Source organism: Phaethon aethereus (genome assembly GCF_964289735.1).
Source record: "Phaethon aethereus genome assembly, chromosome: 1".
Classification (NCBI taxonomy): domain Eukaryota; kingdom Metazoa; phylum Chordata; class Aves; order Phaethontiformes; family Phaethontidae; genus Phaethon; species Phaethon aethereus.
In genome coordinates, this window is record NC_138575.1 from 144,457,996 (window position 1) to 144,485,985 (window position 27,990).

The 27,990-nt window shown below is 40.5% G+C and overlaps 1 protein-coding gene across 1 annotated transcript; it reads left to right on the forward strand.

Moving 5' to 3' along the window:
* Nucleotides 1-4,398: 4,398 nt before the first annotated feature.
* Nucleotides 4,399-27,933, forward strand: ASMTL (acetylserotonin O-methyltransferase like; the record flags this gene model as incomplete). Its single annotated transcript, XM_082005091.1, has 13 exons — nucleotides 4,399-4,606; nucleotides 6,246-6,377; nucleotides 8,070-8,117; nucleotides 8,750-8,814; nucleotides 10,857-10,918; nucleotides 12,786-12,894; nucleotides 16,430-16,856; nucleotides 19,820-19,982; nucleotides 21,785-21,969; nucleotides 23,998-24,127; nucleotides 25,244-25,387; nucleotides 25,959-26,081; nucleotides 27,716-27,933. Exons 1-13 carry the CDS (start codon nucleotides 4,514-4,516, stop codon nucleotides 27,931-27,933), a joined length of 1,899 nt encoding a protein of 632 aa, XP_081861217.1. The 5' UTR covers nucleotides 4,399-4,513.
* Nucleotides 27,934-27,990: the final 57 nt, after the last annotated feature.

Below are 27,990 nucleotides of genomic sequence, written 5' to 3' on the forward strand. Positions count from 1 at the left end.
CTGCATTGGGCCTTGTTGAACCTCATGAGGTTCAACACGAGACCATTCCTTGAGCTTGTCCAGATCCCTCTGGATGGCATCCCATCCCTCAGGCATGTCAACTGCACCACTCAGCTTGGTGTCATCTGCAAACTTGCTGAGGGTGCACTCGATCCCACTGCCTATGTATATCACTGATGAAGATATTAAATTGGGGTGTGCTTGCAGCACACACCATTTCATCCCAGAGCAGCTACAGCACACATCAGGTGGAAACTAGCAGGAAGGAAGCATTCTTTTCTTTCTTCTATCTGGTGTTGCTGCTGTGGACCTGGCAGCTTGCCCTCTTGGACAACACAGGGACAAAACCAGCCATTCTATGCTCCTCTCACTAGGATTTAGCTATGTTCACAGTGAGATTTTTGTTAAGGCTCTAGGCTTCTCCACCTTGCAGTACCTTCTCTGTGGCAGAGGCCAAAAGCAAAGCAGTTTGTCTGAATCCCTGACATCTCTTCTTTAACGATTCTTGGAAGGAAACTTTTTACACTATTTAAATATGCTGGCCAAGGATGCTTCACCAGGGCTTGGATAATCATTTCTGTGTTGCTAAAAGATGCTTTGTGAATGGCCAAGTTCTCTTTCTGGGCATTGCTATGACCATGTTTGATGTAGCTGCTGCTTCTTGTCCCATGAGATGGACATGGAGCTGCCTGAGACTGGCTGATATTCCTCTGGTACTAGATATACTGCACTCCCTCAGTAGTTGTGGAGTCTCCTCACAGGCAAGGTATAATATCATTTGATAGATATGTGGGATAAACGTCTTTAAATTAAATTAAATTAAATCAAATTAAATTTTAAAAATCTAGAATACCCCTTCACAACCCATAAATCTAGTTGAACATGTAAAGCAATCTTCACAGATCAAGGAGATAGAGTGTTAGAAAGTGCGTAACTCTGCACACAAGACTGCTAGCTAAATACCAGTTGTACATAAAAAGATAAAAATAAAACATAGCACAGGTAACGTTGAATGATGCAAATGATGTTTTTAAACAGAGGAGGGTCCCTGATGATTAGCTGATGAAATAGAATCCATCTTTAAATCAGTAATGTTTCTAGTAATAGAAACAAGAGATACTAATTAATTCATCAACTGTGCAGACACATTGGACTATGGCAAGGATAGTGGCAGAAAGATGCTCCTTGAAAAACATAAGTCTGAGCTCTCAGAATTAATGAGGTTATCCCAGAAAAGCCAAGCTGCCTTGCGAACGGTGAAACGTTCATTCCCTTCAATAGCAACATCCCTAGGATTCACTAACATCTTTGCAATGGAAATGTATTGTTCCCCAAACAAGTTGATCTTGTGCTTGCACAGGTTACTCAGCCAAATAATATAACCAGGTTGAAATACATATGCTCACTGTGATACACATAAAAGTAGGCACAAGAATTTGATTATCATAGTGTTCTTTACGTGCTTGAAGGCATTATTGTAATAGCCATAGCGTAAATCACATAAGCAGCAAAGCAAAGAACTTCAGAAAAATATCGAGGAAAGATCTCTACAGTTCAGAGCTTTAACTGCTATTTTGCTTTTGTTTAAAATACCCCGGGTATTTGAAAAAGTCAACAGTTTCATAACCAACCTTGGACAAGCTAATCTTTGACTAGCATAGTCATCCCAGAGAGAAACTTTTCTGATAACTGCTGGTGTCATTGATCTTCACCTCGGTCAGCTTGCTGCAGCCTCACACTTGTTCTGCCTGGCTCTTGCAAGGCTGCAGTGGAGCAGTTAATAATGATTACTTGTCAAACCTCTCTGAACCATGGTAGCTTGTGTGATGTGATTTAGCTTTTCTCATAGGATTCTTTGGACTGACATTTAGACCAGCATAAACAAGATAAAGGTAAATGAAGACACGTATTTCAACAGCTTCATGGTTTTGTCTTTATTATAAAGTAAACTACTCTTTGTCATGTAAGTTTATCAGAACAACAAACTCAGTAATTACCGCTCCTTAAAAACACTAACCAAAAAGCCACAGCTCATTTTCCCCACATAAAAATTATTTTAGTGATCTCCATTTTTGGACAATGTCTGAAATTTCATGGAAAAGAATCTATAGGAATTCCACATATTTCATTTATTTATTTATTTATTTAAACGTCAAAAAGTCTGCTGTGCAAATCAGAGGGTCAGTGTACAAGCAGAATTCAGCCCAGGCAGGCAAGTCATGCTTGTCTTGCTCTTAAGTTAATGGGACGCCCACACGTAAGAAAGGTGAGTTATGTTGCATGCATCTCTACGGGCTCTAGAGATAATTACAGACAGATACGTGTTCCACTATTGTCTATCAAAACAAGCTAGCAGGAAGAGAAGATGTTCTTTCTTGTCAAGTCTGCTCTTTATATATATATATACGTGTCGAGTTGGAGTCACAACTTCATTGCTTTGTTTCTATGCCAGTGAAACTATACTGGAAGACTGAATAAAATGAGAAAAAGAAGAAAATCAGGTGCATTGGTTTGAGATGGAAAACTCTGCATTATCATCTTACTCCTCTGGAGTGTCTGAATTTAATTTATCAAGCTTGCTTATATCCCACACAAAGCAAGGCATAGTACAGAAAGATGACTCTGGACAAAAGAGAGTCACAAATTCTAGGAGCATCCATGCAATTGTGATTTCCTTTTCTTTGGTTAGTATTGCAGTCATGTTGAAGATGTATACATATGAGGATTTACAATTTTGTTAAACTTTCCAGCATTAGGGGTAGGGACATCATATTTTTCCAAGAGTAATAACTCCACATCTTTGTCATATGTGTGCCAGGAAATGTATGTTTCTGTTACTTGATGAGGTCCTTGTCCTTTTAGTTAGTCAAACATTATATTGGTATCATATGAAGGATACTCTGGTTTCCATTTCTGTAGTATCTTTCAAGCCTCCTTGTTTGCAAGGAGCAGTGTCACAGCTTACAGCCCTGAGAACAGTGCAGCGAGTTTGTTCTGACAAGCTCTATGACAAGCACAGACTAGTCCTCTCTGTTTCACACAGGCCTTTTTTTCCTAGTTGTCTCTCCAGCTATCCCAGAACTATTTTCAGTATTATGGATTTGCTGACAACAGCTATTTACATTCACAGTTGTTTTTAACCTAATAATTTTATTTCCACTTTCAATTCAGTATAATTTCCCCAAGTTCTTAGTATTCTTTAATTATTTGAGCAAAAATATCTTTAAAGATAAATTTTCTCTCAAGTCACAGCAACCCATAAAAAAAATCTAATTTCAAAATTCAAATTCTGATGTACAACCTGTTAGGTTCTGGGAACAAAATGCTGATCCCCTTGCACTGTGACAGGAGCAGGAGGCCAAGCGTGGCGGGAGCCCCAGCAGCCTCACAGGGGCAACTGGCCACAGGCCTCTGCCACAGCCCCTCCTGGTGCCACAGGAGCTCTAAGGTCTGCTACTGGAGGGGTCCGCACTGTATATGGGTATGTATGTGCGTGTGTGTGTACATATATTCCCACTAAGATACTTTCATCCTGAGCAGCCAGCGAGGGGAAGAGGCCAAGCCTGTGTTGCTCCATGTGGCTGGCCATGAATGCACATATACGTGTTGCATAGTGTGTGGGTGTGCACCTGCTGGCAACACACACTCAGCCCCACTGCTGGCAGCACCTGGGGGCATTGGAGCAGCCTCACCACCATCAGGCTACCAGATTTGGCAACCCCTAACACAACCCATGAGCCATATGGTCCATGAGATAGATGTTGAGAAACCTGATTATTCAATGCAAACTGCTATTTTAACGCTATAGAATGTATTTCACTTTCTTACCAGCCAACTGAGAAAACACATAACATCACACTATTTGCAAGTTAATGGGAATGGAGTTTTTATGTTGACTTTTTCTGCTTGCTTAAAAGGCCAAATAGGGGCTATCCCATCCACTAAGATTTACAACATATCAGGTGAATTCTTATAGTTCCTTCTGACCTAAAAAATCGAACGATATCGCCTCCTTGCCAAAAACTTAATTCGAGAATTACTGGTGCAGGGGAGGTGGGGTGTTAAACGCAGCTCCTACAGCGCAGAACCGGCCTGTGCTGTCTAGTCCACTGAAGCCCGCCTTCAGGCGGCGTACAGCTCATTACTGGTAAAGCCCCAACCTCCCGTGAGGCTACCCCACCCCTGCGGCGCTGGGTCCGGCGGGGCGCGTTGCTGGCACGCCGGGCCCACGGGTGGCGGAGGCCGGACCTCCACGAGGCCGCCAGGACCCGGAGGCCGAGGCCACAGCCGACGGGGAGCGGGGGGGCCAGGGACTAGGCGGGCGGGCCGGGTGAACCCCTTCTCCGGCCCCAAGGGCTACCCGCCCGCCTTCGCCCCGCAGGGCCTCCGCGGCTCGCTGGGGCGGTCCCGGCCCGGCTCCGCCCCGCGGCCCAAGTGCAGTATAAGGCCACCGTAAGCACGCAGGACCCCCGCCCCGATCTGCGCGGAGCGGGAGGCGGAGGCAGCGGCAGCCATGGTGTTGAACCCGGTGCTGGGGAAGCTGGTCAGCAAGAGGGTGGTGCTGGCCAGCGCCTCGCCGCGCCGGCAGGAGATCCTCACCAACGTGGTGAGTGCGGGCGGGCCACTCGCCTCGCCTGGGCAGGGAAGAAGGCCCTCAGCCGCCACCGGGCCGCGGCGGAGGGCGCGGTGCGCAGGCCGCGGCGGCCGCCCAACGGCTGCCCAGCGGCCGCCTGGCGCCTGCCCGGGCCTGAGGGGCAGCCGCTTCCCGGCCCTCCCGCCCGTCAGCCCCCGGGGGCTGGCGGCCCAGAGCGGGCTCGAGAAGCCCTGTGCCTCCTGCCGCAGCTGGGTTTATTGTGCGTGGGGGGCGAGGACGGCGGCGCAGCCGCTGGGCCTCACCGCGCCCGTGCCCGCCTGCAGCCCGGGCAGCGGCGTGCGGGCCCGCTGGCGTTCGGAGCTTCCGAACCGCGGGGCCGGCCGGTTGCCATCGCGTTTCTGCTACCCTGAGCTGCACGCCGGCTTACATACGAATGTTCTTTTTTTCCAGTCCTGATTCTTCTTTCTCAGTTTTTCTCTGTAGGCAAGTGTGTGTGTGTCAGTTTTGTGTGTGATCAGATTAATATGAGAGGGGATTATAGTATTCTGCTGACAGGGAGATGGTGTCATCAAACAAAAAACTTGCTCAGACTGAAAAATGCCAGCATAATTACTTCTGGCATATAACAAAAAGGTTTGGAAGGTCTTATGATGGACTGAAGTTATTAAAAATGTACTTCCATTGCCCTTACTTTAGATACTTAACACCTAAACTTCTGAAAATTTGACATAGGCTTCTGAAATGTATGAAAACTTCATGGGACTGGGGGGGAGGCAAGAGAAATAAGGTAGCTGTCTCTTCTTTCCATAAAGCGCTTGTGGAGTGCAAAAGAAGCCATAACCATTCAGACCATTCAGCCCCTGTGGAGGAACGAGTCCACCCATCTCACTGGGCAGGCTGCAGGAGGCTTTTGAATGGCACTTGGGTATTATAATGCATCAAATTTAGATTTCTTAATGTTCAGATTCTTCATGGGAGCAGCTGAACTTAAATGGGAAAAAGTATATTCTTTCCCAAATACAGAGATGGGGAGAAGCACCAAGGTTCAAGCATGCACTCAGCTATTAGAAACATAACGTGCCTGCTGGATGTAGTAAATTCACAGGCATAACCTGGAGGCAAGAAGTAGGAAGAATTGTTTTTTTTGACAAATCCATACAGAAACTGTCTCTTCTGTTTTCTGTGTATCACGTGTAATAACACATAAAAGTGTGGGTGGTAAAGCTCCTGTCAGAATGTGTACTACTGGTGCACAAGTAAAGTGCTATGGATGGATTCAATTAAAAAAAAATCCAGGAGTAGAATAGTCTGTTTATGAAGTGAGTAGGCTTTATACTGCTAGATTTTTATAGGAGAAGAACAGTGAAACTACTAATGTGATTAGGTTCTAATAAATAATAAGGGTAAAATCAAGTAAGCACGTTGTTTTAAAAGTTCTTTCTGATTTTGTTGTTTGTTTGTTTTGGACTGCTTGCAAATGATATGCATACACAAAACACTAAGAGAAGTACTGGCTTTTCCTTTGTGTTTGAGGTGGGGCGTATGTTAAAGTGTAAAGAGCAAAAATCAGATTTGTCACTTGCTTAATATGTGTTGGGAACAACCTCTAATAACAAGATTATGTTTACTGCATTGCTTTCCTTTGTCACAGGGCCTGCGGTTTGAGGTGGTTCCATCCTGGTTTAAGGAGACACTTGAAAAGTCATCTTTTGCAGCCCCTTACGAGTATGCAGTGGAAACAGCAAAACAGAAAGCTCTCGAAGTAGCAAACAGAATGCACGTAGTAAGTTAGCAGCTATTTTGGCAGTAAGATTTTTGTCTTTTAAGTGGTGTGTGTTACTGAGACTTAATTTGCATGTACTTCTTAGGTGATATCTTGAAAATGAGTACATTTTCCCCACTAAAGGCAAATGGAAGTTTTCTGTCATTTGTGAAAGATGGCTTCCTGAAATTAACTCACCTACTCAAAAGAAGGTCTCATGCCTGCAGTTTGGTCTTTCCACAAACAGAAGGGGCCTGCATCTCTTGTCAGCAGTGCACCTACTCTCGCTTCGCATGTATATTTGGTAGTTCCTTACAACAGTCAGGTGTGCAGCTGGACAGTTGTTCATTCCAGTTATTTGTTGACTGGAGGCAGGTTCTATAGAAAAACACACTGATGTGAATCCAGGGCTTTGCTGTAGCTTTCATTAAGAGTAATTTCATTTTAAGAAGGGAGAAGCTGATGTGATTTCAGGTTCTGTAGTCAAGGCATCCATTTTGTGTCCTAAATATTATCAAAACCAGTGGTACAATTTGCACCATCAGTGCCATGTTTTATTTCTGCCCATTGCTGTGATCACTCTGAATGCATAAGGCTGTTCTCTATTAGAAGCTATTTAGAAGTCTAGCTGATTAGATCCCACCAAATGTAACATAATCATGTCTTAATAATGCAGCTCTGTAAGAGAGGAGTATGTTTGTTGAACCTATACTGATGGCAGAAAAGGAATGTCGAACACTTTAAACCAACAACATTGCCAGATGTCACCGTTCTTCAAAGCAAATATTGCATGATCTCCAATGTAAATCGTTATCCAGGTTTCTGTCGAGTTCTTTTCAGAGACTCGTGTGACTTCAGGAGGGTGGATTTTAAACCCAAGCTCGCTAACTGGCTTACATTTGACTTTCATTCCAAAACACTATGCTGGTGATAATGCTAGTTCAGTGGATTTCAAAATGCTTCTTCATTTTTCTTTTAATGATAGCTTTAAATTAGTTCTACTATTTAAAGCACATCAACAGCCTTTATATAGAAGAATCACCTCCCTACAAAGTTTTTAATATAATGATCAGAGTTACACAGCAAGACAGGAAACTTGTCTGTTAAATAATAACTATGTACCTTGTAGCAAGCGAGTAAATCAAAATACATCTATAAGAACAGTTTAGAGTAGTTTAAAGCCAAGGAAAGACTATACATAATCTTTATATACCCTTACCTCTCAGTTCCCCAAAATGGACTGTATGTGTTCACTTTTGAGAGAGAGAAGCAAAATGGAACTAAAGAAAGTGTTTTTTTCAGCAAAACTTGGCTTGGAAAAATGATCCTGGAGGGTTTCAATGCTGTACTCCCTGGCTTCCATATATAGGGCACTTCCTTGAAAGTAATTCCGTCTGCCACCTTGAAGATCAGGCTGACCTTTGAGAATGCCACTAGTTCTTTCCTGGCTGCATTTGTTCATCAGTAACATGTTTGCGCAAAATTGTGACACAACAACAGTCTGCTCAAGCCTCCTGTTTCCTCACTTTTATGGCGATACAGATGATTACTATTTTGTTAACGGTGCAAAAGGAAAAACAGTGTCTTGTTTTCAGGTCCGCATATAGCCGTACCTGCAAATCAGTGAACTTAGGTTTTCTTACTGTAAATTCTAAAAGGTTTTGCTCTTTCTACCTGTTTTGAGAAATAACATCTTTCTTTATGCCTTTGCAGAAACACCTGAGAACACCTGATGTTGTCATAGGAGCAGACACTATTGTGGTAAGAAGTCTCGTGTGGTTTAGTATTGTCTTAATTTATGGCAAGTGTAGAAAATACTTGTATCATTAGGGTTAAAGTTTGAAAACTATCTTCACTGAGAAGTTGCTGCAATACAATGTGTCTTCTGGGTTTTGTGGCTGTGGGTTTTAGGGATTTTTTCCCCAAAAAGGCTATTTCTGGTATCTTGAGGGCTAGAAAGAAGCCTTGCTGCTGTTTTTGCAGAGGCACTAGTATTCCATAAGTATTGCCTTCAGTCCTCTAGTATGTAATGGAAATTGTGTTCTCAGGCAACTGTTGACTGTCAAGTCCAGATCATATGAACTGTTCAATGTTGTGCCTTATAGTGGGCATCACTTTGTACCTGTCATCTCCACACAAGACAGTGAAGCGTTAAGGAGAAAAGTTGAATTACACTTTTGTTTGAGAGCTGCAGCCACTGGAGGATAGAGTGTTGTGCTCATTATGTGCTTGACACTAAATTACCTGTTCTACCAAAGTATCTGTGCCTCTTGCTCTGCTCAGCAGAGTCATGTTTGAAAACCTGGCTGCAATCATGGTTTAAACATCATTTCTGACCACAGTTTCTGAAACGTAAGAAAAAACAGCACACTCACTCTGTCTTTCTGTTTTAGACTGTGGATGAGCAAATCCTGGAGAAACCAGTTGATAAGCAAGATGCCTATAGGATGCTGTCAAGGTCTGTAGTTCTAATAAGATTCCAAATGTGTATATTAAGCTGTTTTAAAAGGACATGTACGGATTCCTTGATGTATATGAAGAACCCCATGGACACAAATTTTTCAATCGTTTTTAAATAGTATAAGCCAGTTCTGCCACTGAAAAAGTTAGACCTGCTTTTATGTTATCCACAGCTGCTTGCTCTTGCCCCGTCACCTTAGGAAGCTGATCAGTGATGTAATGAACCACTTTGTTTTCACTTGGATCAGTTTTCAGAGTCACTTATTGCAAGACTGTGTATGCTTCAGCTGGTTCAGGAAGGGGAGGTATGGAGAGGAATCATGGTGGGAAGGAGGATAGAACCATCATAGAAGTGTTTTGAGTCTTGACATTTAATGGAAGGTTATTGCATATACAGGAAAGTACATGGTGATATGCGTTCATGGACAATTGCTTTAAATTCTGTAGTTTAACTGAGGAGTAAGAATCTACTTCTATCAGTGTTGTCCATGGAAGATAGGATGGTGTTTTCTGAGGCTTCTACTTTTTTCCTTAAGGATACCTTTCCCTACAAAGCTTAATTTTATCTTAGTGTTCTTTTTTTCGTTTGTTTTTTTTTTGAGAAACTCAAACTAAATAACTTTAGTCGTCTCCTTTCTGAAGGATGAGATGTGATTAATCCAAGCTTCTGTTTTAAGGGGGAAATACAGAAAAGGTGCAGTGCTTGTTTCACCAGTTTACATTCTAACCCAGGTGTCTCCTAAAGAGAGAATACAAGTGGCTTGGTAGTTTTTGGAGTTTTGCTCTGTCAGTCTATTTTAGATTAATTTTTTTTTGTTGATGACTTAGACTGAATTTTTGATCCTTTGTGGCATGTTCATAACTTAAAAGTAGCAGTCAAAAAAAAGGTGACAGCAGCATATGTTATTAGTAGGAGATTCCCAAAGGAGTCCCTCTGGCAAGAGATTGCGCAACTGGTTTTGCTTGTAATCATGCCAAGTTTGGTTAGTTCAATAATAGTACTTTTTTTTTAACAGAACTTAGTCTACTTCTAACACCCTCAAGTGTTTTGGCTTTTTGTTTGGTTGGTTGGGGTTTTTTAAGTTCAGTAGGTTAGTCTCTTAATCATAGGTATGAAATGCACTTAAAATTTACTTTTTTATAACTCCTCTTAATTTTGTTCTATATGAACAGGAAAAAAATGCAGACTATATTTGCATATATCAAAGGTGTTAGATTAAAATTTTCATTCACTGTTTCATCTTAAAATTAATTACGTGGAATCTTATGGGGGATAGTAAGAGTGCGAGATCCTTCTAATCACATCAAGTAGTAGCCTGGCTAACCTATAGGACACTATTTCTTAACTAGTGTCTTCAAAAGTTAAAGTTCTCATGCTATTTATTAGACTTCCGTTGCTTACACATCAGATTAATAAATTTAAAGCTCTCAAAATTAATCGGCCACAGTGTGGCGCTCTGGAGCCACTACAAGAGAGCGCACATGGGTTTGGGGTAAGAGTGAGTATAGGCTCTCTTCCGCTACATTCTGCATCAGTTACTCTGGCTTGCCATGGGACCCTTGGGGACTAGTCTGGATGAAATGAGTACGCAAGCTCTAGTTGCCTTGTTTAGTCTAAGTTGCATCACCTAGCTATTTATTGCCAGCTTTGAGTAAAGGTGCCTGTAATGGTAGTGTTTATGCTGATTGGCTTTTTCTGATGCATTTGGAGTGGTCACTTCTCCCTGTGTACAGTAAATAAGCTGATACCATGGACTACTTTTCCAAATTGTGGACATTGGTACAAGTGAGATTGTGAGGACTGAAAGGACTGAATGTCTCAATAGTATTTTTTTGTTTTGCCCATGTCTTTTCACCTATATTGAAATTAAAAAAAAAAAAACAACAATTTATTTATTTAGGATACACATCAGAGTCATCAAGTGATGTATTAATATAAAGGTCTGTTTCTCAGGCTGTAGTAACATAATCATGTAGAACGTTTCTGCACATGACAGATTTCATAAAACTGTTGCTTAATGCACATTTTTTCGCTGACAGGTTGAGTGGGAAAGAGCACAGTGTGTTCACGGGAGTGGCTATTATACATTGCAGCAGTAAAGGTACATATATCATTTTATTAAATCTCAGTATTTTCATTTAAAATATTCTCATAAGGACTTGTACAATTGAAGAAGCAGGATAGAAATTTTTCATACACAGTGGGACTGAGCAAAATCTGATCCATATTAACTCCTGTGTTCTGTGTACACTAGCTGATGAATACAAGCGGTTGCTGTATCTGTAGTTACTTTGTTTTTCAGTAAATAAGGGAAACTTTAGAGCCCATTTTTAGGGTATGAGTGAAGTAATAGCTTAATGCCTCAGACTGATAGTGAACTGTAGGGAGCAATACATCGACGTTCTTTATCAGATAATTTATAGAGTAAGCAAGTGGATTTTATGAGAACTGTACCATTAATATAATTTTATGAGTGTTTGGTTTGAGGGACTTTCTCTGATAATTATGCTAATATTCTTTTAGTGGAACTTTTGCAAGGATCATTTCTCTGAAGTTTCACTGGATGTAGTCTTTCTGTAGACAAATTATTTACAGCTTTTAATCTTTACTTGAATGATTGCTCTTAACTCTTGTAACAGAAGTCACTGAACCAGTACCCTTACTAATATGCTAGTACAATAGAAAGAGAGCTGCTGCAAAAGAAATAAAACGTGTTATCAAGGGGTTCCTGTGAGCAATCCAGCAAGAATAATGCATTTCATCATTTACTTCTAGGAAGACAGTAAAAGTGTGCAGTACTGCAGTACTGATGGTGTGACAGCACATCTCATTTGAAGTTTGCAAATTTATGCCATGTCATATTCAGATGAATAAAAATACCATAAGTCTGCATATTCTCCAAGTGATGCAATCAGTGGAATAGTTTTCTAGAATACATTTAGTTTTAGTTTCTAATTAAAATGTTGTCATTAAGCACCACATATATGTTACAGACGGAATTTTCATTTTGATTGGGTTTTTTTATCAATACTGAAAGGTGTAGTAATCTGTCTTCAAATGCAACAACTTTTTTATTTCATCTGGGTCATTAAATGTTTTTTTTCAACACTAACACCATTAGCAGCTGGTTAATATTCTTCCCTTAGTCTGTGCTGTGGATCTTTCTTACTCCTTAAGAATTTCCACTGCTATCAGAACAGTGTTAGTAGGAGATGCTGACCTTGATTTTTTTATAGGAAAGAGTAGAGAGAACTAATAATCTGTAACGTGCACACTCACTTGTGCAAGGCTGTTTCCTTTTGAACATGTTCCTTTTGAACATGCTCCATCTGCAATAATACCAGATTCACAGTGTACCACATGCAACATGATCAACACCCAGGTGTGCAGTACTTTAATGCACCTCTGGCTTCCTCTCAAGCTCTTCTAGAGACAGAAGTCTGAAATAATCTTGTTATTTCTTGATGATACAAAAATGACACTGATGGTTACTTGAGACTGCTGGATGCTTGAGTCTGCAGTACAGGTGCAGCTGCACATTCACATTCAAGCATTTTTAACAGGTACATGTTTAACTATGATGTGTTGTTAAGATTTCTTTGACAACAGCCATAAAGTAAGAGGGTGTTTGTAGCCTTTTTTGTACTCAGTGCTGGATGTGTATGCTGGCAGTCCATAAATAGCTCTGCATAAGCATCATTAATTTAAGAGTGCATCCCACACAGGGAGAGAAACCTATTAGCCCCAAGACAGGGCTGCAGAGGTTGAAAATGCAAGCTTTTACTTTTTTGGGGAAGTTAGGAGTCCACTGTCCCTAAAGAGCATTATTAGTCATTTTAGACATCTGTGTAGTATTTTTAATTTTTCCCAAGCAAAAAGTAAAATGAATACAAACTGAAATAAAACTGAGATGTTATGCTCTCTAAACTACAATTTTTGTTTCTAATAAGACCTCTTCCTTTCTGTAGATAATCAGCTAGAGATGGAAATCACTGATTTCTATGAAGAGACTAAAGTAAAATTTTCTGACCTGTCTGAAGAGCTCTTATGGGAGTACATTCATAGTGGGGAGCCAATGTAAGTAAGACCCTGAAACGATCACACTGTACTTGAGAACAGGCCTTAGGGTATGTTATTAGACACCAGCATAAAACATTTTGTCCTGTGTTCTGTGAAATTTTGCTCTGTATGTATGATAAATGGTAGAATGGGTGATGCAAGGTAGGTATTCTGTTCTTCTTGACTAGAACTATCATTCCTCCTGGGAAAGTGAGCTACCTTTTTAGTACCCTAACAAATTTGAAAAGTGAGGACTGTTGAAATACTCTGGATTAGAGCAAGCACTCATGCAATATCCAATTACGTCTCTGTTAACAGAGGCATTCAGGGAGCTTGGGTACCTGAGACAATGGATAGTTCTCATTATAAAACAGGTGAATAGATTGAGTGTTGGATAATCAGTGTATTGGAGAACTTTATTGAAAGAAGCTAGAATTTGGTTTATTTAGTTTATCAAAATCGCAGTGCTCTGATGCAAGAAATGCCAACTTAATTTTTAGTTATTCTTGTGGCCAGCTTATACGTGTTCTTATGCCATAATAGTGCTTTAGCTTATGTGTTTCCTCTACCTTTGCAATATATTAGTTATTTACAGACAACATTGATGCCACAGAAGAAGTAGGATGAGAACAGAATGCTTAACTACTCCTAAGATGAAGTTGATTGGATTGTCTAAAAAAAAAATAAATAAAAAAAGAAAAAAGTACTTACTTGGACACAAAAAGGGCATGATTGTGACTTTACAGAATTTGCCTTTTCCCCTGTGTTAGCTGAAGCTTACTGAAGGCAAATCAGGTCATAGTTAGCACTACGGAATGCATATCTGGTGATCTGAGGTGAAATTTTAGTTCTAACTTCAATTCGGACTGCATAAGAATATCAGTCATGCTGGTGTTTTACACTCATTTGTGCTATAAAACAATACAGTCACGTTTTACTGGGGAAGGAGGAACCAGTGTATACTTTGGATTTATTTAAGTGCTTATGCATAAATGAGGCATACTTTCTGAACACGTAAGGTTCACAGCTTATTAAAGAGAATGAAGCTAAATTGGATTATGCAGAAAAGAATCTTTTGGCAAGAATGCAGTTTGTAACAGAAATTCCTAGTTAGGTTTTTGGAAGGTGATCTTTAGTATGCAGCTGATCAGAAAGTTACAGTTTTAAGGAGAAGTGATCATGGATTTTTAGGAGGAATGTCAGGTTGAAAAATATTTTTGACTATTTTGATTATTTCCTCTGGAAGAAAATGTGCTTTAGCAGTGCTGTGCCATAGCAAAATGTCTCATGAGCAATGTTGGGTAGTTCTGTTCATTCTGCTAAACAGCGTGTGTGACAGCAAGGGATCCTCAGGGACCAGAGATTCAGAGAATATATTTCATTACTTTCTGGAGCAGAAGCCAGTCAATCCTGAGTCATATAATCAAGAGGATAGGAAACATTTGCTCTGGCCTTGTGAAGGAACTGCTAAACATAATGTCCTATAAATTTTGCAAAACAGTAAGTCTGTCATGGGGGGGAGTTTGGCTGTTTTTTTGTCCCCTCTTCCATGGACACCCATACTGGTTATACATTTATGTGCATACAGGTTTTTCTAAACACTGTTGTAGTTCAAGTGACCATTTGTTTATTTTTTTAATGTTGACTTAATTTTGTGGAATCATACAAGACTTAATGATCACATGAAAAATTAAAAGAAAATTGACTCTTTTGTGTTGTTGAGGATTGGATTGAGTTCTTTTTATAGCAAAGACAAAATTGGCATATAGTATTTTAAAAGTCAGTCACTGGTGACACAGGGACTAATTCTAAAAGTATATAGCTGTTGTGGTTTAACCCTAGCCAGCAAATAAGCACCACCCAGCTGCTTGCCCACTCCCCCCTGGTGGGATGGGGGAGAGAATCAGAATAAAAGAGAGAACTCTCGGGTGATATAAAGACAGTTTAACAGGCAAAGCAAAAGCCACGCACGCAAGCAAAGCAAAAGAAGGAATTCATTCAACCACTTCCTATCAGCAGGCTGGTGTTCAGTCATCTCCAGCAAAACAGAGCTCCATCATGCATAATGGTTACTTGGGCAGAAAAACGCCGTCACTCCAAATGCCCCTGCTTCATTCTTCCCCCCAGCTTTATATGCTGAGCATGATGTCATATGGTATGGAATATACCTTTGGTCAGTTGGGGTCAGCTGTCCCAGCTGTGTCCCCTTCCAGCTTCTTGTGCACTCCCAGCCTCCTCGCTGTTGGGGTGGTGCGAGAAGCTGAACAGTCCTACTGGACTGCTACTACGTTTAAAAATGAAAAGACATTTTAGTCAGTAGAATATTCCTTATTTAGATGGTGTAAGTTTTAAATATGTTGTAAAAAAAGTAATCATTTAAACAATGACAAAGCTATACAGTGGTGCGTAAAATGCAAGATTAAAGGAAAAGCCACGTTCCCTAGTTTATAGCAATTCAAAAATCCCGTTTGCTGTGATACCGGTTCCTCTGTGTCTCTTAGGCTATTGGAAAGCAAATCCAAAAATAAGTTCTAAAAATGTACAGAGCTGGTTGTGATCAAATCTAAGATGAAAAATCTACAGTCTTCATTGTGTAATAACCTTCTGTCAGAAGTAGTTTGTGTAATTCCACGCTATCTGAAGTTAGTAGATCTGAGATTGACTGACCTTTGGTTTCAAAGCTTGCTGACTTAGGCTTTTGAATTCTGGTGTTATCATGTAGTAAGCATGATTCTAACTGCCTTGTTCCTTAAATGCAAACAGTGAAATTGTTGGGTCTATTGCAGCTTATCTGCCTGTATGCATCTCCATTCCACAGAGTGGAATTTGCATAATTACACCCAAAGACAAATGAGATTTCCAAGGTTACTTTCTGTGAGAATACATTCCTGTGCCAAACTACTGTGACATCTAAGAGCACAGAGTTGTGAACTACAACTCTACTTATATCTCAGGGTTACACAAGAATTGGATAGGGCTGAATGGGATAGTAGTGGATTTTGTATTTGAATAAGTTGTTCCTCCCCAGTAAAGCCCTATCTTCCTGATACTCATTTTACATATTCCTATGCCTGAAATCTGCAAGACTCATACTACAAGCATTTGAGTTCTAAGATGTCTTTTTCAGTGTGAGCTCCTTTTGGAGCTAATGTATCCCAAAAGACCCTTCAGCCTCTTGTGGAATAGAGTGAGGGTCAGTATGCTGCTGGGTGACCCAGTGGCAATGTTGGTCTCAGTGGTGCTTGCTGTTCCCTTTTTGGTAGCCAAGACTTGGAGAGTGCTGGGTAACCAATGGCAACACAATCATGACTGCTTAGGTGACTATGGCACTTGGACTGTCTAAAGCATAAAGAACTTAGACTACTTACCCTTAGAAATACTGATCCTTATATTTATAAATTGAAGTGTTGAGCCTAACTAGTTGATTTAATCTGCCTTGAGTACACTGGTCTTTATTCCAGATTCTGCAGTACTGGTGGATTACTTGTGTTCTGTGCTACCTCTACTCTTAACCTTAATTAAATATATGTCATTTCTGCTTTCCCTCCCCCAGGGACAAGGCTGGTGGATATGGAATCCAGGCCCTCGGTGGGATGTTAGTTGAGTATGTCCACGGAGACTTCTTGAATGTGGTGGGATTTCCTCTGAATCACTTCTGCAAAAAGCTAGCAGAATTGTACTATCCACCCACTAGACACAATGTACAACATAAAAAGTATGACTCTATCCCTTCTGTGGACACTTTTGAGAACCTAAGTGATGGAGAAAGTGAATCTTCAAATTTCACAGAGCACAAAGGTGTTAGTAAGTTGGACAGCAGTGGGATGTGTTCCTCAGGAGCTGTTTACGATTCTGAAAACAGTTCTAGTGTCAGAACTGGTTTTATGGTACCTTTGGAAAATCAGAATGGAGTGTCGGAAAGAGCAGCAAAATTTCCATCTAAAATTCTAGAGCTGATGGATGGTTTTAGAGCTTCAAAGGTAAGGGAAAAAATAAAACTACTCATTACATTGCTGAGTGATATGATAATGTGAAATACTTGAGCTGGGCTAAGAATGTATTAATAATTAGTAAAAAAAGACCACTGAAGTACCAGAGAATCTAAGACAGCTGAAACTTCTGGTGCAGTGCAGACATTGGGTTTTTTGGTATTTGCTTTTATTTGTTCTGTGAAATTTCAGTTACCCATTTGATTAAAATTTCTGTCTCTTGATTTGAGAGGAAAAAAGTTTGGGTTTTTTTTGAAACTGATCACAAGAGCACAATAAAGCAGAAAGTCAGGAAGTTACCTTTATAATACTCTGCAAAGAAAGCATTTAATGTGGTTATCTGACTTAAAACTATGACAAGAATTGTATATATTATATTTCCTTTCTAACTTTTAATGCTTAGCATTAGAATTCTGTGGAAGATCTTAGGTTTTTTATTCCCTATTAAGGCAATTATTTTTTTTATACCCTTTTGCATGTTCCAGGTATGTTTACCTGATAATCTCCATGCAGTATCTGATGGAGACATATATGTAACAGCTTACAGAACAGAAGGTCACATGCTCTGTGTAGCAGCCAAGTGTGATGAGATATGAGTAGATGGACATTTTAAGTGCTGCCAAGTTTTCTACTTACAGCAACAGTGTGGTGAAGACTGGTGAAAGAGAAATGAACACCAATCATTTGAAGAGATCACTGATCTCCATCAAGTCATTCATGTTTTAGGAAGAGGTGAAAAAACTGCTAAAGTGGCAGTGAAATGACAAATCTGGAAGTAAAGATAAAACAAATTTGAAAGGGGATGGAGGGAAGCATGCAAGACAGTGGACAATGGTTTTGATGAAACAGCAGCAAGTTGTACTCGGAGCTGAAGGAAGACGATAGCGTGGTCACTGTAGATCTGTGGGTGTGCTGCTTGCAGGCATGCAGTGCAGTACCGAGAGATTTGGAGTAAAACAGCCTTGAGACTGCTGTGTTTGTGAGCTTCCTTGTGTATCCATAGGGAGCAAGTTTTGATGTACTTGAATGGGTGAGACGATGCTTAGCATTTCTTAAATTTAAGTAAAAAAAAACCAAAAAAAAACGGAGAATTAGCATTTTGTTGCATGTTATGTACGCTGTTTACAGTGATGTGATTCCAAATTCTGCTTTGTGCAGTGAAAGATGATGGAGGCTGTAAATAGAAGCAGAAGCTTTCCCACTAATCCAATGTAAAGTCATAGATGAAGTGCTGAGTTTCATGTTGAACTAGTGGGGAATTTTTTTTCCTCAAGGCTTGGATCTTTGTAAAATTAATTACCAGTTGCAATGAATGCTCCCTGTGATCTGACAAAACTCATCATCTCTCCACTTGTAGAATAGGGATAAGAACACAAAAGCATTTTGTTTCACAAAAGCTCTCAAGTTCTATATCATTTTGATCCTCGAGTATTGTTTCAAGGACTTCATAGAGCAGAGTGAAATCTCCTGCAGGCAAAGATGTTGCCGCCACCTGTTTTACTCCGAACAGCTGCTGTTGCAGAACAGGAGGGGATCAGGGTTAATTCATACTTTCTCAAACAGTATGTTCTGAAATTGCATGGTCAGATCTGCACTCAGACCTTTGGTTGTTTTTTTTTTTTTCTTTGATATTTTTCTTCTTTTTTTTTTTTCCCCTCTCCTGGAACTGAGAATTACAGAATGCTAGAAAAAGAGTGACTTGGATCAGCCAAGTTTTTGACCCTATGTTCTCACCTTCTCTTTCCTGTTCCTATGCTTTCCAGGTGGTATCAGTCCAAAGAATGGGCAGCTCTTAGAAGCCAAATGGTTGTAGACTAGATGCAATTGGCTCAGCATTGTGAAAGCCTGGATTATAATAAATCCCAGCTATACATTCTTATTAGAGTAAGAGCGGAAACTGTAAAAAGTGTATAAAGATGACAAAATACATAGACATCCAGTAGCAGACCTTCCTCTCCAAAGTTAATCTCTTTTTCTCCTTTTGATTTTTATTAACCAGAATGTCAATCCCTTTTTTTTCCTTGACTGCCTTTGATTGTTCGAATAGAATAGGATAGAATAGACTATTTCAGTTGGAGGGGACCTACAATGAACATCTAGTCCAACTGCCCGAGTTGCCTGCAGTTGCAAAGAAATGGATTCTGTGATTGCTGTGTATGCTTCCGCTGTTGTGCTTTACGTAAGTTCCTTGGTTTTAGGTGTTTTAACTGTTTCTGAATACTGAAACTGCAGAACTGCAAATTAATTCCAAATGGAGAGGTATATATCGTCACATATCATTAACTTTCCACTCTGGTTTGGTTAACATCTCTCTACAAGTTCACTTAAGTTTTTCAACTTACACAGCTGCATTGCCCATGGGTTTTTCTTCACCATCAGGCACTGGCTGTTCTCTCTTCCTCATTCCATATATACATGTCCTATTAAGGTGTGCATGTAGTACAGTTGTGCTCTGAAGTTTTATTCTTTTTTCCTTAATTTTTATTAAACAAAGACCTAAATTACAGTAACTAAAGCTGTTACACTGCCTTAATGGAGCTTTCCACTTTCTTACATCTTGGTTAAATGAAATTTAATTTGATCTTTTGGCATTGGTTCAGATGCTTAAGAATGTTTGACCTTACGGAACAAGCTTATAGATTGGGATATGCAAAATATCTGAATAAAGAGAGGGTCTTTATACAAAATCTGTAGGCTGTGTTCCAGAATATTTTGAGTTCCTTTCTCTCCCAAACACATCTGTTTAAAATTCTGTTACTTGGCTAAGACAGTGAAACTCTCTGAGAGGGAAGGAAACATATCATAGCAACTTTTAGGAATTTTCTTCAACTGTGTTGCACTTCTTAAAGAACAGTATCTGTGTAGAGTAATTCTAGGCAAAAGGTATAGTTCTTCTGTTTCTTGATTGCTGTCTTTTAAACACAGCATGATAACAATTTTTTTCCTGCCTGTAGGCTCTGTTTGTAGCCTCTAAGCTGAAGATGTTTGATCATCTGAAGGATAAAGGTCCACTGAAGGCTGTGGATATTGCAAATGAGGCTGGAACCTCTGTGTGTGGAACAGAAAGACTCCTTGATGCATGTGCTGCTCTTGGATTACTGGATAAAACACCACAAGGTGATTAATTTTTCTTCCCCCCAACTGCATATAGTACTGAAGGACATGGAGGACTGGAAGAGGTGCTTTGAAGGTCCCAGGGTCTGACTTGATGTGGGTAACTTGGATTTGGGGGAAAGGAGAAAGGATTGTGGCTGCTTTGCTTTCATTACTAGTAGCTGGAATTGTTTCATTGAGGGCAGGCTTTGTCTAATGAACACATTCATGTCTCCTTTGAGGAATCCTTAGACTGCTCTTGCTCTCTGGACATAGTACTGACTAAATTTCTAAGAAAAAGTTGAGTGGGCAGTCCCAAGGAGCAGCATAAGAGCTCAGACGTATCATCTGCACTTGGGTCACAACAACCCCATGCAATGCTACAGGCTTGGGGAAGAGTGGCTGGAAAGCTGGCCGGTGGAAAAGGACCTGTTGGTCAACAGCTGGCTGAACATGAGCGAGCAGTGTGCCCAGGTGTCCAAGAAGGCCAGCAGCGTCCTGGCCTGTATCAGAAATAGTGTGGCCAGCAGGAGTAGGGAAGTGATTGTGCCCCTGTACTCGGCACTGGTGAGGCCGCACCTCGAATACTGTGTTCAGTTTTGGGTCCCTCACTACAAAAAAGACATTGAGTTGGTGGAGTGTGTCCAGAGAAGGGCAACGAAGCTGGTGAGGGGTCTAGGGCACAGGTCCTATAAAGAGCAGCTGAGGGAACTGGTGTTGTTTAGCCTGGAGAAGAGGAGGCTGAGGGGAGACCTCACCGCTCTCTACAACTACTTGAAAGGGGGTTGTAGTGAGGTGGGTGTTGGTCTCTTCTCCCAAGTAACAAGCGATAGGATGAGAGGAAATGGCCTCAGGTTGTACCAGGAGAGGTTTATATTAGATGTCATGAAAAATTTCTTCACTGAAAGGGTTATCAAGCATTGGACCAGGCTGCCCAGGGAGGTGGTGGAGTCACCATCCCTGGAGGTAATTAAAAGGCCTGTAGACGTGGCACTTAGGGACATGGTTTAGTGGTGGACTTGGCAGTGTTAGGCTTATGGTTGGACTAAATGATCTTAAAGGTCTTTTCCAACCTAACTGATTCTATGATTCTATCAAAGATAAGGACCAAATTCCATTCCCTGCTGCAGCAATGCAGAGTCACAATCTTCAGCAGAAAGTGAGGCTTTTAACAAGGAGAGCTCTGGAATGTGTCACTGCATGGGCAACAGCTTAAATTTTAGTGCTCCTAACTGGAACAATGCTTGAAGGTGAATGTAGATGAGGAAGTCAGTATTAGGATCAACTTTTGCAGTCTGCACTATGTAGTTATAACTTTTCATATGCATCATTTACATAGCATGACTTGAAATGGTCAGGTGCCAAGAAAAAGAAATAAAGGAGGCTTTCAACTCTGCTAGAGGACAAGACCAAGGAGAAAGCCCTAAAGGCAAAACGTGCTGGAGAAAGCTTGAATTTAAGGGAAGGAGAAGTCATAATCTAAAGAAAAATGCAGTCAAGAATGAAGAACAACTAATATTCTGCCTTGAATATCAGGTGTATAACTGAGGTACTCTGGTTTAATAAAAAATAAAAATAAAACATCAGTGCTTACCTATATCTTCTATCACCTAAATTATTTTTATAAACTAAGTACATGCTCCTTTTAAGAATGAGAAGATCTTTAGAATTCTTTCACAGAAATCCTTGCACATAAAATAATACCATCCCAAGATCAGGATTTGCTAGCTGTCTAACAGCTACGCAGGAAAACATGCCTTCAGATTTTAAGTGACAGTTCTAAAGTACTGAAACAAAGCTGGTTACAATTGTTTTCTTCCCATAAGGTTACAGTAATACTGATTCAGCAAATACCTACCTGACCTCAGATGGTGAATACTCACTTCATGGCTACATTATCCACTCTAATGACCACCTTTGGCCTCTCTTCACAAACTTGGAGTCTGCTGTCAAAGAAGGCAGCAGGCAGAACCATCGAGCGTTTGGAAAGAAAGCAGAGGATTTATTTAAGGTAATGTAAACTCTTATTAGTATCAAAACTAGCTGTGAGGAGCCCAGAACTGATCTAGGGGCAAATGGAGACTGAGCTGTCTAAGAAAGTTGATCAGTCTCAGAAATGGTAGAAACACAATGCAACTCACTAGTCTCAGTTTTCTGTTCCCTTCAACATTAGGCTCTTAAGTGCTGGAGCAATCACAGAATATACTGGGAAATTCGAGTGCTGACAAAAATTCTCTGGCTAAAGTTGCCCATGCAGCTAACATACTCTCAGAACAACCTCTGGGCCTGTTCAATTTACATTTATGTGGCCCTTTTATAACACCATGTAGTACTTATCACACATGTGCTCCTTCCATTCTGGATGCCAGTCACTTGGTACTGATGTGCATCCAGTTCAGTCTGTGCTGACTCTGTAATCAAAGCTGTTTTCAAAGTTGCTTTGTGTTGATGCAGTGGAGAAGGGATCCAGTCTCTTTTATGAAGGTTTGTAGTTTTGTATATGCTTCAAGCCATTATATATTGCTGATGAGAACTATAATCCTTTCTTCCATCTGTTTCCATCTCTGTAGCGTTCCTTTTGCAGGGGTAGCCCTGGTGGATGTGTTCAGACTGGAGAATCGCTTAGGGTTATAACTAGCTTAACTTATCCATTATCCACCTGGTGAAGCAGGTTGGCAGGCATAAATATTTGTGCCTGTTTAAGGAGAGGGCTAGTAGAGTGAGTAGGAGAAAGTCAGGTCTTTACTTATGACAGCAGTGCTGGCTTAAAGTGTACTTCAGACTACATCCTGAGGTTCTTAATTTATACTTCACTTCTAGATGCTGATGAAGCCAGTCTCCTACAGGAGATGTCTACATCCCTTATACACAGTTGGTGGAAGGAATTAAGGGCTTTAGAGACTTAAGAAGGTCCTGTTAGCCTGATGTTAGTACCTAGATTACTGGTGGACAGAACCTCCTTTAAAAATCCTTCAAAGGGAGTTTCTTCAACTTTTGAAGTTGAACTTCCTTCAACTTTTAAAGGGAGTTTAGATACTTTGCTTTAAGGGAGATGCTGCAGCAGATGCTTACGTTTATGTGCAAAGTAAGTGTTTTAACGTAGGTGAACTGGATCTCATGCTTTGTTAAACATCTGGATTACCAACTTGAGTTTGTTTGGGTAATGCTTGTGGCCACTACCAGTTCAGGCCTGGGCTCCATATGTGTACAGGATAGTATGTCCATGCAGAATATATGGGCTACCTATGGCAGTATGCATACCACAGCCTGAAGATACTTCCACTTCATGGTAGCTGTAAAGCCAGACAAAGCTGATGAAACTTGTATGAAAGTGAGACATAAAGGGATTCATGTGTATGTATCATTTCAAGGGTAAAGGGAGATGAGGTTCTGGTACTGAATACTTGCTTCTCCCCTAACCAAAAAAAAAAAAAAACAACAGTATGAGCTTTAATGTTTCTGGTTTCACTTATGGTCCAATCATCTAGTTATTTTCCCATCCTGGGAGAACAGATGTCAGAATTAAATGAAGGCAATTTGTGAGTATATCAAGAAGAAGGAACACTTTAGGAGACGGAAAGAAAAAAATCAAATCTGTCCTTTCAAACAGTTTAAAGTCTGGAGACATCTTGCTGTGGAGCAAATGTGTTAGTAAATGTATATCAAAAGCACAGTATTTCTTTAAAAAGTAGTTTTCAGGTTACGCCTTCTCCTGCTATGCTTTCCCAGCTTCAGTGGGCAGAAGTGTTGAATTTAACAGCCCTTGGGACATCGCCAAGACCAGGTTCAAACTAGCCAATGAGATGCACTGCAGAAGGTGTCCATGTGATCAACATTTTGGAGAGGATGCAAAACTCTGCTTATCACTGCAGCGAAACAGCAAAGGATTTGGACAAGCAACTAGTCAATGGCACTTTTAACTGATCTTTTAATTTTAGAATTCTAATGTTAACGGTGTGCACCTACTGCCTTAGTTGTACATAGTTTTAATGAAGTAATGAAAATCAACTTCAATTACTGTGCTTTTTTCTCTTTTTAGGACTATTATCACAGCCAGGAGGTGAAGCAACGTTTTATGTCTGCCATGCACAGCATTGCCCACCTGACAGCAAGAGATGTGGCTACAGCATTTGATCTTTCCCAGTTTAAATCTGCTTGTGATTTAGGAGGTATTGCTCGTAATTGAACTTATATACAAATTAAAGGGAAAAGCTTGATTTCAGTTCTATATTTTTTTACTTAAAACATATGTATATTTTTTACTAGAACTGTGGTAATATTATCTACTGTTGTTTTTCTGGTATTATAATGTCAGAATAAAAGGACTGAGTGCAGTTAACTGAAAGCAGAATTACTTAAATGGTACTTGAGTAGTTTGGAATAAGTGAATGTTTGTCACAATCAGTTACATACTGACAGCGCTCAACACAGAAAAGATGGTTTGTGGCTCAGCTGATAGAATATTGGTCTGGGAGCTCCATTTTCAACAGTGCTGTTGCTGTCCTTCGGCATGTCCAAGATTTTCAAAAGTGATGAAGGATTTATTTCTGAATCCTTCTATATTGAGGTGTCAAAGTTGACACACTGCACTGCTAGAACATAAGGTTTTGATTCTTTCAGAATGGGTTTGTTTTGTGTGTTGTTTGAATTATTAATGTCTAAGATGACCACCAAAATGTTGAAGACCAATGATATACTTGAAGAAACTCTTCATGTTAGTGTCCTTTTTTGCCCTGTGCTTGGAGTTGCACAGAGAGAGTGTTATTACATAGGGAAAGATCCACTGAAGGAAGAACACTTCAGTTAGTGTCTGGGGAGGTGGACAGCATGTCAGGGGAATTAACACAATACTGGTGCAACCTTTGCCACTTGTGCAGAGACTCCAAGACTTTACCATCCCTATCCCCCACCATGCTGGAGAATATTTGTCAAACTTCAGATACCAGTGCTTTGTAAATGCTAAATAGTTCTAGTGCTCTTCATCCACAAATTACAAGTCCTTGCCCTTTCATTAATGTTCTTTTACCCCCCAAAAAACCCTGAGGTACTGGTATCAAAGGTCACATGATCAAAGGTCACATCATTCATGCCTGAATTCCCCAAGCTTTAAAGCATTGCTTTATCCACCAGGAAGGGCTGTTGCCCCTGTTAATTGTGGAGCTGACTGTCTACCTCTAATTCTGATTTGATGTCTCTATTTTAATGTTCTATACAGCCTTGTCTTTAAAAATGTTTGCAAATGCTGGGAGAAAAGAATTGATTTGACTTTTTTAAACTTTCAACAGGTTGCACTGGAGCTCTGGCTTGTGAATTAGTACAAATATACCCAAATCTCAAGGTCACAGTATTTGACCTTCCAGAAGTCATTGCAAACACCTCTTACTTTCAGCCTTCAGGACAACACACAGCTCCAGTGACATTTGTATCAGGTAAATGTAACACATGATATTTTGTCTTATTTCTGTTACCCTGTAGCACAGAGCAGGCTCTTTTACTTCAGCGAATGGTGTGCTACCCTGCTCCAACCCCCAAACGTGTGTCTTAGTACAAGGCAATGTAGGCTCACCCCTGCTAAATGGGGACATTGTATTTCCCAAGCCTGTGGGGAAAAAACAAACCAGCTATGGTTGGAGATTGTGGATAAATAAGGAAGTATGAGTTAGGCAGTTTTAGTACCACTGGGAGTAGAGGCTGCACGTCCTTGTTTCAGGCTTTTCTTTTCTAGGCAAGATTAACATAGTGGCTACAAAGGACTTTGTCTCCTTCCTTGCTTTAGGCTTTCTCTTTATTTTTATATGTTACAGAATTCTCACCTGTGATCTGTTCTTCTCTTTAACTACACTCTTTATCTGCAAATCAGTGCATCCCTATACCTGTTCATTCTTGTTTCTTTCTTTACCTCTGCTGAAGCTCCTAGTTCCACTGCAATATTTTAATTTCATTTTGTAGGAATGCAGTCTGTGGTTTCTGTAGCAATGTACTAACTCTGCTTTCCAACAGGTGACTTCTTCAAGGATAATCTTCCAGAAGCAGATCTTTACATCCTTTCACGTGTTCTTCATGACTGGCCTGATGAAAAGATACATGTGCTATTAAGCAAGATATCAGCTGTTTGCAAACCAGGTAAGTTTTTTCATCTTGTGGGCTTAAAGGTGCATGTTAATGCATAAACATAATGAGTAATCATAAGAAGTTCATATTAAAAAAGCATATTTTTCTGTCCAATCATAGTAGCCTTTGCTGGAATGTCTATACTTGCATTATGGTAATATCTACTAAGAAAAAAAGGAGACAAAGCTGCTAATAATACTATATAAAGTAAGCCCTTACTATAGTTGCAGACTTCACCTATAACTACATCATCTCCCCTATCTCTGCCATGCCCAATCTTTCTTACTAAGCCCAATATCATCAAATAACTAAGTATGTGCTTATTTCTATACATACAAGTAGTCTAACTAAAGTTCCTTTAGGTTAATCAAGAAGCAGGTTGTTTTGCTATCTCAGTAGTGCCCAGAATGTGGTAAACTGGAGTTCATCATGACTTTGTGCACAGATTTTGTGAGAAATACATAGCCTCTTCTGCTTTCTCCTACATTTGAATCATAGAATCATAGAGTATCTCAAGTTGGAATAAGGATCATGGAGTCCACTCCTCAAAGGACCACCTAAAACTAAACCATATGACTTAAGAGTGTTGCCCAGATGCTCCTTGACCCCTTTGACAGGCTTGGTGCTGTGACCACTTTCGTGGGGAGCCTGTTCCAGTGACCAGCCACCCTCTGGGTGAAGAACCTTTTCCTAATGTCTGATCTGAACTTGCCCTGATGCAGCTTCATTCCATTTCCTTGAGCCCTATCAATCGCTGGTCACCAGAGAGGAGATCAGCACCTCCCCCTCCACTTTCCCCCCTTGAGGAGGTTGTAGACAGCGATGAGGTCACCCCTCAGCCTTCTCTTCAAGCTGAACAACCAAGTGACCTCAGCCAGTCTTTAAGTCTTGCCCTTGAGGCCTTTCACCACCTTGGTCACCCTCCTCTGGACACACTCTTAATAGTTTGATAACCTTCTTGTATTGAGGTGCCCCAGACTGCACACAAAACTCAAGGTGGGGCTGCACCAGTGCAGTGTAGAGTGGGACAATCGTCCCTCTCGACTGGCTAGCTATGCTGTGCTTGATGCACCCAGGACACAGTTGGCCCTTTTGGCTGCCAGGGCACACTGTTGACTCATATTTGGAGAGTCTTAACAATCAAAGACGACGACAAAAAGCAGAAAAGCCTGACTGCTAAGATCAACTGATTCCTTAATCCAACAGGATTAACTATAGCTACAAAGTTTATTTCATAGGAGAGCATTCAAAATTAGATCTGGGCCATAAAGCATAATCCTGTTTATAAATTATGAAAGAAAATTATGGGTAACTGTCTTAATCTTCTTATGTGAATATTGAGGTATGACAGATGCGTACAGGAGTTGCTTAGTTCAAATGGAAATAAGTCTAAGTTTAAACTCATCATAGTCAGGAAGTGATCTGAACTTCTCTGAAGTGGAGACAGTGCTCTAAACTCCCCCTTCCTTTTAAGAATTAACGGTTGCTTCCAAGAAGCGATTACTGAAAGTTTTGTCACTGATTTCCACTGAAGACGATTAAAACACTAGTCTGAGGAACCTCTACAGCTGTCTCTGAACAAAATGCTAAAAACTTGAAGCTAAAAATACTTTACTGAACCACTTTTGGTTGTTTTGGAAATGCAGGAAGTGCCTTGCTAGTGGCAGAAATTGTGCTTGACGAACAGAAGATGCACCCTCCTAGAGCTGTACTACAGTCCCTCAGTATGACTGAAGGCAAGCAGAGAAGCGAGTCAGAATATAAACAGCTACTGGAGAAATACGGATTCACAAATGTACAAATTAAGATCACAGGAAACTTGTTAGATGCTGTTTTGTGCTTCAAGAAGAATTTGTCACCATAGCTGTCATCCCAGAGCTGGGATGCTGTGTTTTTACACCAGTTGTGCAATATACCCATC